General features: G+C 42.3%; 1 protein-coding gene across 1 annotated transcript; it reads left to right on the top strand.

The window, feature by feature from the left end:
• Nucleotides 1–868: 868 nt before the first annotated feature.
• On the top strand, nucleotides 869–10150 carry lgalsl (galectin like). The gene is made up of 5 exons (XM_005811369.2): nucleotides 869–1276; nucleotides 1765–1851; nucleotides 2004–2092; nucleotides 3073–3259; nucleotides 6024–10150. Exons 1-5 carry the CDS (start codon nucleotides 1244–1246, stop codon nucleotides 6165–6167), a joined length of 540 nt encoding a protein of 179 aa, XP_005811426.1. The 5' UTR covers nucleotides 869–1243; the 3' UTR covers nucleotides 6168–10150.
• The last annotated feature ends 3534 nt before the right edge of the window (nucleotides 10151–13684 follow it).

Raw genomic sequence — 13684 nt, 5'->3', positions numbered from 1 at the left:
CAGCTCTTGACTTTGTAGTTACCATAGCCACCAGTGACCGTCAGCTCACCCCTCAGCCCCTTTGCTGCTGGTAGGTAGTGGGATCAGCTCTGTGTTTCTCTGTTTAATTGTTCTGTTTCTCTGTAGTTAGTATACGTTTATTGCAGAAGTAGCTGGACTGATATAAACCGCCAACTTGACTGTTCAGTATGCTCCCTTTTTTTTTTTTTAAATTAAAATGAACATTTCAGTTGCCAATTGTGTGATAGTCTTTGAATTTTTAATACATTAATCGGGGCATCATTTCTTCTTTTTATATTTTACAAAGAATCAAGAAAGTTATGGACAACCCTGAGCATCCTCTTCACGAGACTGTCACAGAAAAACAGTGTCTTCAGTCAGAGGCTCCTTCAATTTCGCTGTGGAACAGACGGCTACAAGAAATCCCGCCGTCGCCATCTACAATAGCTCCTTAAAGAATCTTGAAAGATTTAAATTAGAAAAGCATTTGTTTTCCATTTGGGATCAATGAAGCATGCTTGCGTATTAATATGTATTGTTGTAACGTCTCTAAGTGTCCACGCGGGGGCAGAATGGCTCCAATTAACCCAACGCAGTCAGGGAAGAGAAACTACGGCGTGTTTTAATGGTCAACCCGGAGAGGGCAAAAAAAAAAAAAAAAAAAAAGTCAATGAATCTTTCACTTAATTTAGCAGGAAGTTTTTTATGCGTGCATATGCATTTGCGCATTTTTGGTTGTATTTTGTGCACCTCGTTGCCCTCTCATGCATGCTGTGGCGTCTAAACATTTACTTAAAAGGTGGTGGTGGTGAGGGGGGTAACTCCCCACTTTGTGTCACATTCAGACTTCGCCTGACGCTCATTTACTCCAACCACCTCCAGCCTGCTGACAACACCGAAAACAAACCCAAAGAGCGCGTCCGCCTAATCGGCTGAAGGCTCGGGGAAGATCTGTCCGATGATTAGCCCTCTCCGACAGACGGGGATTAAAGCTGCTGGCCTCTAATTATTATAAAGCATTCGTCAGCACATTTCTCCACCCATTTCAGGGGCCCGGCAGTAAAGCGGAGGCGGGGAGTGTGGATGTCCTGTTAGGTGCCTGGAGCCGACCAACGTCGGGGGACGCAGGAACTGGGAAATCCTCCCGAGGCAAGTCCCACGACGCAGACACGCCACGCTCCGCTCCGCTCCCTCCCTCCCTCCTTCCCTCCCCACGCTGGCATCCTGTGCTTTTCGGTTCAAGATGGCGGTGCAGGCAGCAGAAAAGGACGGAATAGTGAGTATTCCCAAAGCCACATCAGCGAGAGAAACCGTAGGTGGAAGGAATGGGGGGTGTGGGAGGAGGGATTGCGTTCATTTGTGCTTTCGGTGGGGATTGCTTGGTAATGCGCGTCGTTATCTGGACGTGGAAGGGCTGTAAACGTGGACCAGAGCGCAAAAAAACTAGAGGAGGGTGGGTTTATGAGGGTTGTAGGGAGGGTGGGGGGAAGCCTCCTCTTTCATCCAACTATCATCCCATGCGTGGGGCTAGGGGGAGGAAATGAGGAGATCCAGCCCGGCGTGCCTTCACCCTACGCCGCACGGTGCTCAACACGCAATCAGCTCCCTAAACCTGCCAGATCGTCATTGTTGCGAACCGCGTAGAGCGAGGCCACAACAATTATCAATTATTGATCACACAGGCCCGCATCCTCACGGTGGGTCTCTGACCTCGGTCCTGCTTGCGTATCGGCTCCTGATTTGTGTCCTGTGTATCCTTTCAAGAACATGGACGGGGATCACACGCTGAACGACTCACTGGAGAACCCCGGTCTGATCTCACCCGACAAGGAGGACTTATCCCGTCTTTTGGTAAGAAATCTCTCCCCCCGCACGTCCACATGCCTCTCCCCCCCCGTACCATTGTTTGAGTCGGGCTTTGAAGAGTGTATCATCATACCCCAGTGTTTGATTTATGTATTTGTTTGGGTGGCGGTGGTGGTGGTGGTGGGTGTTGTGCGCAGACGGTGCCTTTCAGCGGGCGCATCCGCGGCGGAATGCGACCGGGGAAGAAGATCATAGTGATGGGCATCGTCGATCTGGAGCCACACAGGTGAGATAAGGGCCTCACGAAGCGGCAGGCTCAGTCCAACCTCTGCATATCTATAATACTCTGAATACAAGTCTGACTGATGTCTAAGATAAAATCCTTTTTTTTTTCTTTTTTTTTTTCTTCACTTTGTCAAACTTGTACATCCACTTCATGAGGGCAGTGGAGCTTTAGATGTGCAGAGACGGGGCGTTTCCTCACCAGGAGGAAGAACAGAAAAGAGGGGGTGTGGGGGAGCTGTAGGGGAAAATATGAGGAATAAGAATCCCCAGTGAGGCAGAATTTGTTTGGGTGTGTCTTTTACCCTTCATGGAGACTTGTGTTGAATTTGAAGGGGGGGGGGAGGAGGAAATCCTCCCCATGACCTCATCTTTCCTGCTGCTGGCAGAGAATTCAGAGTCCAAAGTTCATGTGAAAAATAAGAGCTGCTCCAACAGGCTGTCTTTGTTTCGCTTTTTTCTTCTTTTTATTTTTTGCTGTGTCTTGGAAAGTTTGCAGCAAGGATGAGGTGCTTGAGTATGTATGAGCTGCACAGCTGCAGGGGAGGGAGGACAAACAGAAACTGCAGCATGAGGGATTATGCATAATTAACACACACACTCATGATTTGCTCTTAGAGAGCAACAGCAGAATTATTCATATGTCTCATCCCAGATTAGCTACAGACGTGGACACGTTTGTTGCCCCCAATGGTGAAGATGAGTAAAAAGCCCAGAGACGAGTCCATCTTTTATTGAAGTGGTCTAATTGCATTCAGTGTGAGAAACATATGTTAAGTAATTGTTTAGCATGTTTTCACAGGGAATAAATATGACGTGACACCTAGAGCCATTTCCTTAAATGGGGAGCGTAAGGGAAGACGTTGGATAACCTGGAAAGATTAAAAACAAAATAAGTTGGCACCTTCTTTAGGAGAGGTGCCAATATAATAGTAAATTTTTGGCTCTACTTTCCGACTCCAACATGTTTTATTGTCTCCTCAGCTTCGACGTCAGCCTGACCTGCGGACGGGATTCGGAAAAGGATGACCCGCCGTTCGACGTGGCCCTGAAACTCACCGCTAGCTTCGGCAACCGGCAGTTTCTGCGGCACGCCCGCGTCTCAGGGAAATGGACGGATGAGGAAGCTTCCACCGCCTACTTCCCTTTCATCCCTGACCAGCCTTTTAGGGTAAGAGCTTCTTTGCTGTTAGTATCTCAACATAAGAAGAGGTGGTCCCTGAGATCTGCCAGGTCTTTCCCAAACTTGGAGGTCAGGGGATCGAACACCAGAACCAAAGACCAAGACAGAATTTAGGGAGCTGATGTGCTGACGACACAAAATGACAATTGTTCCTTTTTAGGCTCCTAAAGACTGAAATTGAACAATTTACATCTGACATGCCCTGACTTTTATAAAATAAAATCGGATCTTTTTTTTCAAATCATTGAACGAATCGCACAAAAACATTAGCAGGTAGTTCAAACAACACTCTTCAGTGTGGAAGTGGAAAGAAGACCCTTTCTGTACCAGTGAAGTGTTTAAAAACATGAGGAATCATGAAGGCTGTTGAACGCTTCCTGGAAGGAAGATGAATTTTACATTTAAAAACAACTGAACTGGTTGCTCAGCTGGAGGAGGGGAAGCGCCTGTTATTATGCAAATTATGTAGGAAAGGAATGGAGACGGGTCGACGTCACCCTCCTGGCAAGCCCTTTAGGCAACAGCAGGTAACAGGATGTAGAATCTACTAAAGTGAAGTTGCCAGGTTTCATCTACTTTTAAGGAATCCAGTTGTATTAGTCAGCAAACTGGATAAAGAAATGTTGGTGGTGTTTTGGAAATCTCACCGTTAATTCCACGGTCTCCTCCTGACTCTGCATTTGAGTAGACAGAGACTTATGTTGGCTAAAAACGGTAGAAACATTCAGTGGCATCGGACAAAATTGGTCATTTCTGTTGATTTCCTATCAAAATCAGTGATCAAAAATCGTCTGGAAGACCTTTGATCGGTGCAGCTTTAATACACAAGACCGTCCTCAGTCCTTGCAGCGTTAAAACCGAAACAAACGGCAGAAACCCCGCGCGCCGTCACGTGTGTCTAATGTTAACACAGCCTGCATGTGTGCAGTGGTGTGTTTACAAAAACAGCATCAGCTGCTCACATATAGGATGAAGTCAGTGCCGGGGGGGCGGAGAGAGAGAGAGAGAGAGGGACGCTTCGGGTTGAGCAGCTGTGACTCATCACTGCTAGACACGAGGGCCCGGATGCTCATTCACATTCCGCTCTAATAAATTATGAATCGCGATCAGCCAGAAATAGTTTGAGTTTAAAGTTATCCTGGACGTCCACGTTAATATGCGTTGTGTCTGGGCGCCCTTTCTGCCTCTCGCTGCCGTCTCTGTGATAAGGCGATCGTTGCTTGTGGTGGGTGCGCAGTCAGGAGCTGGGGCCTGGAGATTACAGCTGTTTGTTTGAAACAAAGTGGAGGCATGTGGACAGACACATGATGATCTGTGGTTTTTACAGTGAAAAGGCTTTTCCCCCCCCCTCCCCTGCTGATCTCTTTATGGAAACAGGCCTGTTATTGGCAGGGAAAGCTTCCTGCGGTCTAAGGAGTGGGCGGATGTCTTACCAGTGTGGTTTATGTGTTTATTACTGTATTTGGTCAAAAGTTGAACTTGCCGTGATCGTGAGCATCACTTTGTGTCATGCTTCGGGTCAAACTGAACAAGTGGGGCGAGGGGGAAGCACTAATGGGTCCAAAAACCTGGCCCTGTTTATAACATGAAATTAAAAATTTTACTGAATAAACCAACTGGGGGGAAAAAGTGCAAGAAACGAGGATTGCTTAATTACTTTTCTAATGACAAATGTGTAAAATCTGTTATAAAAATTCCTGTAAAACCATAGTCAAAAGCAGATGCAATATCTCTCTCTGGCTAACACATTAATTATTTTCCGGTGCAATAAGCAGCATATAATGAAGTCGGGTTTTTTTTCTCATTTGTCCCTTTGAAACCACAAACTCTTGAATGGATTTTAACTGAGATTTTATGCTGTAGACAAAGAGAAAGCAGCCCAGCTTTGTGAAATGAAGGGAAAATTGTACATGATTTTTTTTTTATTATTTAAATAGTAATAAATAATAATAAAATCTTAAAAAGGTTAGTGGGTTATATCTCTACCATCTCTGCACATTTAGAGACTAAAAATATTCTCCATTCTTCTGTGCAAAATCCCTGGAGCTCAGTTAGTTAGGGTGGAGTGTATGTGAATGACAAATTTCAAATCTAGCCACACACTCAAAGTCAAATGTGAGTCTGTGCTTTGACTAGACCATTCAGTAACCTTAATATACTTTAATCTAAACCATTCCGTCGTAGCTTTAGGTGCATGTTTAGGATCACTGCTATGCTAATTTCAGCTTTTGTTTCACAAGTTCCACTGGCAGATTTTTTTTCACTTGCAAGACATTTTTCCCCTGTTATAAATAAAATAATCTGCCAGTGAAACCTCACTTTAAAATATATATATATTATGAAATTATTTGCTTAAAACAAGCTTCTATATCTTGTGTACAATGATATTTTCACTAGGATAAAACAAAAATACTTGATGACATTTAATTAATACATTTTTTCTTTTGCTGTGAATTTTATGGTCGCTACATGACAAACTGGAAATGGTTAAGGGATAGATAGACTGGATAAGCTGTTGAAAATGGGGGGCTGGAGGACGGGAGAAAAGTTAATGAAACAAATAAATTTTGTCCCAAGTTACATTTTTATTGCAACCTGCTTTTTGAGTCTGAATCTTTTCAGTTATTTTTCTTCCGGCTGAAAATGTAACTTGCTAAATTAAAACGCGTGTCTTTTTTTTTTTTTTTTGAGGTCTTGTGCCCCTGCTTTCCTTTATTTTATCTGCCTCCTTTCTCTCCTTCCCTCCCTGCAGATCGAGATCCACTGCGAGCACCAGCGCTTCCGGATATTCGTGGACGGACACCAGCTCTTTGACTTTTATCACAAAGTAAAATCCCTGTCCTCAATCGACACAGTACGGATACAAGGAGACCTACAGATCACCAAGCTCGGTTAACGCTCCCTGCTCTTCCCACTCGCAGGAGATCTGTTTTTGCGTGTGTGTGTGTGTGAAGCAAAGACTTGATCACAAATGACCACACACACTAGCGCTTTACATCGTCCCCGGTAAGCCGTCGTGCAGCGCTGCAGCATTCCATGTTGGGGGTGAAATAGCTCTCTGTTTAGGATCTCTCAACTGTTTTTCTTCGGTTGTGAGGATACAACGTGTTTCTGCTAAGTTTTTTTCTGTTTTTGTTTTGAAGTTTATATCCAGTCACTAATTTAAGCACTAAAACCCTCGTAAGTAAAAGCAAACCTCTAAAATTAGAAGATTGTTTGCGAGGAAAATTTGAGTTCAAGATTGGAAAATGTACTGTTTGTTTGGATTATGGCCTCTGCTTTCAAGGATTCTTTAATAGAAATTATACTTCAGATGAAAACAAATAAATCTGCTCATACTGTTCAACAGTCAAAGCAAATTTACCAGTAACTGCTGCACAATGGGTTTTACTCCAGATAAAACTGATGTCAGGAATATCACAGTTTGTTTTTTTTTCCCCTGTATGTTTGGTTTCCATTTGTTTCAAAGCTCAGAGATGTCAATTCAGTTCAAATTTAAAGTCTTATTACTGCAGAACTAAAACTTTCCGGCCTATTTGCTACTTTCCGCCGTTGCACTTTCAACTCTTGTGCTCTCCGTGAGGTTTATCCTAGTTTACGTGATGATGTGCTGCAGCCTCCCCGACCTGAATACCTAAAAACCAGGATTATATCGAGACGGCCCATATTGCTGTGTGCTGCGTTGGCAGGCGGATTTCTAGCGACTCCTGCAGATGAAAAGCAGAAAATCATGTTGAAATGACTTATTTTGTGTAATTGGCTTAACTTCAAGAAAATCCTTCAAACCTGAAAGCAGGGCCACGTCATTGGCTCTACTTTGAATGTACGGTGTGCATGTTTCCATGGTCGTGCAGACGACACAGCGATGTACATAATTCATTTAAAATGTTTAATAGTTTGGTTGTTTTTGCAGTGTGGCTGTCGATGTCACAGTTCAGGAACGTGTGTGTGTGCTTTTTATTTGTGTTTTCTGAATCGTTCCACAGCAGCTCATAGCGAGGCAGAGCTTTATTGTCACCAGCGGCTCCTTCTAAAGTCTTACTAGTAACAATGCGATGCACCAGTCTGTCACTATGACTGTTCCGCTACGTGCAGAAGAACCCTTTTTTTTCCCTCGGTTATGACAATTCTGCACTAATTGTCGTAGTAAAACTGCTGAAAGTCGTACTTCCCGTTGGTGCTGCGATTGCTCCTCGTCCAGTGTTAACATTTTTACAGGGTTGTAAGTTCCTGCTGAAGCTCCATAAGATGAAATGTACTAAAATTTCACAGAGAAAGCAAAGGCTGTGGGTTGCCAAGTTGGGCTATGCTGATTAAAATATAGCATATTTTATCAACCGCCATGTTACTGGGTGGTCAATTAAGTTTGTCGAGTATTACTTTAAAAAAATATTCGGCATTGATGTTGCATCCAGTTTCTCTGAATTCAGAACATGCATCTGGAAATTACATCAAAATTTGTTGAATTGTTAACTGTTATTAGCAAATAATGCAATTATCTCACATCAGTGTGCTTTAACACTAAAGAGACGTGTTCACAAGCCGATATCGCAGACTGCTGTGTTTGTGGTTGGGTTTAATGTAAAGCAAAAACAGTTTCTTGCTGCAATGTTTACTGTATTTATTTGGTGGATACCTCCAGCTTTGTAAAGACATCAAGGGGCGTTCTTGTTATAATGAACCAGCTGAAATGTTTTTTTTGTTTTTTTTTTTTCATAATCTTGCTCTAATGTCATGAAATAGATAATGGTAGCTTTAAATAACCAGTCACAAAGCCCAATTTTTGCTGTGGATAGACTAAAACTGATCGTCTAGAAGAAAAATTGCCACTGATTGGTGACATTGATCTAGACTGAACCAGTCTCGGGCCTTGTACACACGTAGCCAGGTCTTTATAAAAACAAACGTCTCCGTCACATTGTTTAAAAAAAAAAATTGTACACATGAAATCTGTTTCTGAAAAGTTTTCATCCACATTAACTTGCATAAATACGCCTCTGAGTGTTGTTTTAAACATGCCAGACCCACAGAGGGCGGTGTAGTGCTAAGCTATAACCAATGTCAGCCAATCATTTTGATTGATTGGCTGATTGCTCGAGAACAACTTCCTGTTGGGGATTAAACATGGCGCCAGGAGGTATATTTTTGTGGAGAGGTTGAACTGCTCTTAAATCGTATTTTAATGTGACGTTAAAAAACACAAAACGATGTTGATTGGGAATCATTTCAAAGTGAGCATGTGGCTATGTTGGCTCATGAATACCCAGGACTCCAAGTCTCATGTACACACGGAAAGACAAATATGGAGGTTTTTTTAATCAGAGACTTTGGTCTGATTTTATATAAATGCGTGACTTTAGTGATATTAAACAGCTTTTGTGAGGGAGAAAGGCCAAAATGAATAAAAAATGTTGTTTTCCTTGATATCCGGCTACGTGTGGACTAGGCCTAAAATTCAAACAAAACTAGAGAACAATGGTTTGTTTGTTTGGTTTTTTTTCTTGTGAAGGATATTTTCAGGAAAATTTTGTAGAAAGAAATTTGACCTCGGACACCGTCCGGTGTACTCCACGTCGATCACAAAGAGTTCAAAGGTTTTTCTGTCGTCGCTGCTGTGAACCTGGAGTAAGCCATGACATCTGTGCCCTCGGCGGCGCGCTGACTTCATCCGCCATATCGCTTTTTTACACGTTTTCTTTTTCTCCTCATGCCGCATCCATCAAAATCTCTCTGTGTGCACCAACTGTTCGTTCCCTCCCTACTGTAGCAATAAATAACGTTGCTGCTGTGTGAGCGAAGGCTGGTCTGAGGCAGAGCGCCGCTTTGAACCGGGTCTTCCTGAGTTCAGTCCTCGTTCTTCGCTGGCAGGCGTTTCGTTTATTTCGGACACAAACGGAAGACGCGCGCGGTGTGGTATGCGAGTGTGCCGAGAGGTCAGATCAGATCTGTACATGATGTGTAAATGTGCATTGATGGTGTTTGGTATACTTCCTTGTGTTTTTTTTTTTTTTTTTTAAAGTTTCCGAACAGTGACTATTGCTACTGCTGCAACATGTTGATATGGTCTTACGTGACGAGTGAGAGTGACTCGGTGGTAGATGTGTGTTCAGTTCAGTGTCATGTTTTTGGTTCTCGGCTGTTTGCAGAGTTGACTGCTGCAGGAATTATGGGGGAGGGAGATAAACAATTGTGAAATTATAGCTCTGTGTTTATGTCAAGCTTTCTCAGCTGGGACTCTCTGCGCCTGTCATAATTGGTCATTTGCAAGTTCGTTTTTTTGTTTTTTTTTTAGTGGGTTGTACTAGGCACGGGTCTAAATCAGATCCTCACGGTATGACGTTGCCAGAACCAAAGCCTTTTAAGATAAAAACAAATGCATAACATTCTATGGTTGCTTTTATTTAACACCATAAAAGTTCCTACTGCTGCTAAAATAGTGGAGCATATTACAAGTTTAATAACATCTATAATAATTTTTCGTTACACTGATTTCAAAACAAAGACCTGAGCAAAACTGCGACTCCTGAAATCAATGCTGATCTTGGTTGGATGGCTCTTTTTGGGTAGGATTGTCAGTCTTAAAGGAGGCTTATTGTGCAAAATGTGTATTCTGCACTTTTTGTACTTCCGTTCCGAGTTTCTACTGCTTCTAAAAACAGCACAAGTGCTTGGTGGGGGGAAAAAATCCACCCAGATGTTTTTTGGTGTCTGGAAAAATGACCCGTTTCAAAGTCCTCCACAAAGTAACGATGCAAATCAGCAGGAACTGCGCCTCACCTAGTAACCCAAGCCGAACTCCAGCATGTTGGTCAGCTGGTTTTACCGATGTGTGCACTGTACAATGGCTGCTGGAGAGTTTTGTTGTTGACTCACCATTCAGACACCAGTTGCTGCATTCTTGTTGGTTGCGCAGGAGGCTCTACTAATGCTTTTCAAAGATGTACGGTTGTATAATCACGCATTTGTTTTGTTATTTTCACGCTGGAGGGCGTGGCCAGCAGCAGCTCATTTGGATTTAAAGTGACAAGAGGCCCTAAAACGTCTCATTCTGAAAGGAAAATAGGTCAAACTGACCAGACTGAAAAACGTAAGCAAAAAATATAAACATGTTTTTTTGGGGGGGGGGTTTAATAGACCTATCCTAACCTGGTCACATAATAAGTCACCTTTAAGTGTTAATCAACGCTTCTTTGTTTGCTACACCGTCACTGTATAAATGTATTTCTACGCAGTAGAAACAAGAAAACAAATGACTGTGTGCAACAACAGGTGTGAGAGGGGCAGCAGCTCCGTCACAGCCAAACCCAACTGTTGCACCGTCTCGACCATCTCGTTGAAAAGAAAGACGTGAAACTGTTACGAATGGTATTCAGGAAACTTTAGCGGGTTTTTTTTGTATTTGTTTCTTTGTAAAACCTTGACCCCGGTATCCATGCCATGCCTAGGTTGTAACCATGTCTGCAGTACATGGTGCACAGCACATAGCAACCTTGTAGGGTACTCGTATGTTCCTTCTTTGTTCTGTTGCACTTTAACCCCACCTTTGAGAGTCCCGGTTTGGTCCGTGCGCTCAGAAAGCTTCTGTTCTGCACTTGTTGATCTCCTTATGATCCCATGAATCCTCCACAAAGTCATTTAAAGTAAACTCCATTTCCCAGATGACTCTAGGAAATGTTATCTTTTTTTTTTACTCCAGACTGTTCCATTATTTGCTCTACAAACCCATTTAAAATGGAAAAATGTAACCGAAGAACTGAATGTCTCTCTCTTTCTGATTGTAACCGGTTTAAACACAACCCGGCTCCTACTGCCGCCAGAATTTATTCCCAGCTGTGTTCAAGTAAGAAAATCCACATCTTATTTTGAAAGCTTCCAGTTGACACGTGTGCTACCCTATTTTTATTTATTTATTTTTTAAGATGTAGGTACTGGTGGGTGTGGCCTCAGGGCATTCATTTTGTACATTTTATGAATGAGTTATGAGGCATAAATATGTGCGTGGAAGCTCGTAAACGTAACTGTTGCCCCTCCCAACCCCCCAGTTTTTGGTTTGGTCTAGCATGCTGTTCATTTTCTCTTCATCATTCAGTGTTTATTGAGGCTGTTTACAGAAAAGTATGAATAGAAATGTTCTGTTCCAGTCCACGCCTTGATTGCAAGCTAAAGGATTAGGAAGAAGAAATGCCAACTATTTCAATATCTAATTGCTAATATTTATTTATTTTTTTTTTTTTCCCTTCCAGTTGGAACAACTTCCTAAAAGTGCGAGAAACTAAAACGGCTGTTGTGTGAAATACTCCATCCCATTTATTTACAAAGTGTCCTAGTAGAAGTAGGCCGATCTCTTTCTAATGTGTTGTGTGGTTGTACAGGTCATTTTCTAATAATTTATTGTAACCTGCAGGATCAGTGAGCCTGCTCTATGACGCTGTCTAAATAAAGGCATATTGAGAAGTTACAGTTTCCAATTTTGTGCAAACTTTACATTTCTTCCCCGGGGGCGGGGCAACGGGCGGGGCTTACACTTTGCCGTTAACCAACAGCTCTACAGAGTTGGATCGTCTCCGGTTGGTTTAGCTGTCGGATTATTTGTCATGGTGGTTCTTGGAGCCGCTGTCCGAGTGTGTAGTTATAGAAATCGCAACATGGAGCAATCCTGAAAATACGTGAGGGAAAAAAAAAAAAGATTCATCTTATTAGTCGGTCAGCTTTGCTGATGAATAAACTTTAAATATGACTGAAAAATAGACGGGAATCAAAAGGGCAATAGACTGCGTAGGTCCGGTGGTTTTAGCTTTGAGTCTCTTCGCTTACGTACCCAATATCAGAACCAGAAGTAAAGTTCAGCTGTCTTCCTCACATCTGCTTATTTATAAGTTCCATAATGGATTAAAAGATGTCGATGTGATTGACGGTACCTCTGAAAGAGGTGTGCTGGTTTCTGCCAAGTGCTGGATCTGTTCTGTTCTGTAAAACGGAAGTCATTTATTATTCTCTGAAAACCTGACACGGGGGCAAATTTTGGGGGCAAATTTGAAATTTGCCCCCCTCTCCCCCCACCTTTCCACAAGGCATGTTTGACACAAAACAACAACAACAAAAAACACTGAACAGCATCATGATTTACTTTTCATGTGGAAGTATTTGTCAAGGTGGCTGAGAACGTGAAAATGTTGGGAGAGTTTGAACTCAAAAATGCCTGTTGGAAACCTGAAGTAAAAGGCATTTTATTTTATTTTTGTGAAGTTAAGTACACATCCTAAACAACTGAATAATGCGTCTAATCTTTATAAACTATTTGGAGGTGAGTTTTTTGGGGAGGGGTGGGGGGGGGTTAGAGGAAAATTAAAGTTTGGGAATGTTTAAGCCAGAGAGAAGAAACGAGTTCCTCAAACAAAATCCGAGGTCACCTGAAAACACCTGTGGGCTAAAGATGTGCTCACAATCTGATCAATCTGAACTTTTGCTTGGTAGAGAAGTCCAATACTGCCACATCAAGATGTGCGATGCCAAAAAAAATTCTCCATAACATTATGCTGTAGCTCTGCCTTAAACGTGAATGAAATGACTGAACTCGTGTAAAGCGTCTTGCGTGTCCTAATGAAGCGTCATACAAGTCTGTCATTTCTTTTCATTTTAACACTGGTGTCCAAACGTTTTGCCCCGGGTGCCAAAACTGGCAAATTTGACCTCCTGGCCAGCCACAAAGTTTGTTTTGGGGAAGAAGAAAAAAAAAAAAAAGAAGCAAAACTGAGTTTACTTTTGCATTTAAACTCAAATGCAAAAATTAGAAAAAAGCAGCCCACTGTCAGGACTTGTCGTTTACGTCCTCACAGCTGCTGAGTGGCCTACACCAAGCCCTAATCATTTGCATCCCGGTTGCACTGGATAAGCATCTCAAAACAGGGAACATTTCAACCCTGTACGCAAAGGTAAATGTCTTCACCGGCCGGCCACAAGAGCAAGCAAATGAAACGGCTGGCGAGGAGTACGGCAAAGTCCTGGTGACAATTGGAGAACAGCAAAAAAAAAACAAAAAAAAAACAGAGGAAGCATTTTAGTTGTTTTAAGTATTTGAAGGAAATGATAAATGTTGAAGAGGAAAAAAAAAGTCTATGAATAATAAAATCAAAATGGCACCAACTCAAGACTTATCCGCTTGAAACATTATATTTTAGAATAACAAATAAAGTATTTTTCTTTATATAAACGCCCTGACATGCACGCGATGTTTGTGACATTTATCAAACCTGTGGAGGAAGAAAACGCGGCAGTTTCTTCAATGTGTTGTTTTTTTTTTGTTTTTTTGCCAATTTCTTCTGTAAATACTCAACAGAATTTCGAAGTTCTTCATCTTTAGTTTCGTTTATTTATTTGCCTGTGCCTCAGCTTTAATTCTGTAATGGAAGAGAG

The sequence above is a fragment of the Xiphophorus maculatus genome, chromosome 22 (assembly GCF_002775205.1).
Source record: "Xiphophorus maculatus strain JP 163 A chromosome 22, X_maculatus-5.0-male, whole genome shotgun sequence".
In the NCBI taxonomy this organism is placed as follows: domain Eukaryota; kingdom Metazoa; phylum Chordata; class Actinopteri; order Cyprinodontiformes; family Poeciliidae; genus Xiphophorus; species Xiphophorus maculatus.
This window is presented reverse-complemented; position numbering and strand designations above follow the sequence as displayed.

Bases quoted from the DNA above. Each gene is read 5' to 3' on its own strand.
- lgalsl (XM_005811369.2), top strand. From the start codon at position 1,244: ATGGCGGTGCAGGCAGCAGAAAAGGACGGAATA. The intron at 1,277-1,764 runs GTGAGTATTCCC...TATCCTTTCAAG, and splicing joins CAGCAGAAAAGGACGGAATA to AACATGGACGGGGATCACAC. The intron at 1,852-2,003 runs GTAAGAAATCTC...TGTTGTGCGCAG, and splicing joins AGGACTTATCCCGTCTTTTG to ACGGTGCCTTTCAGCGGGCG.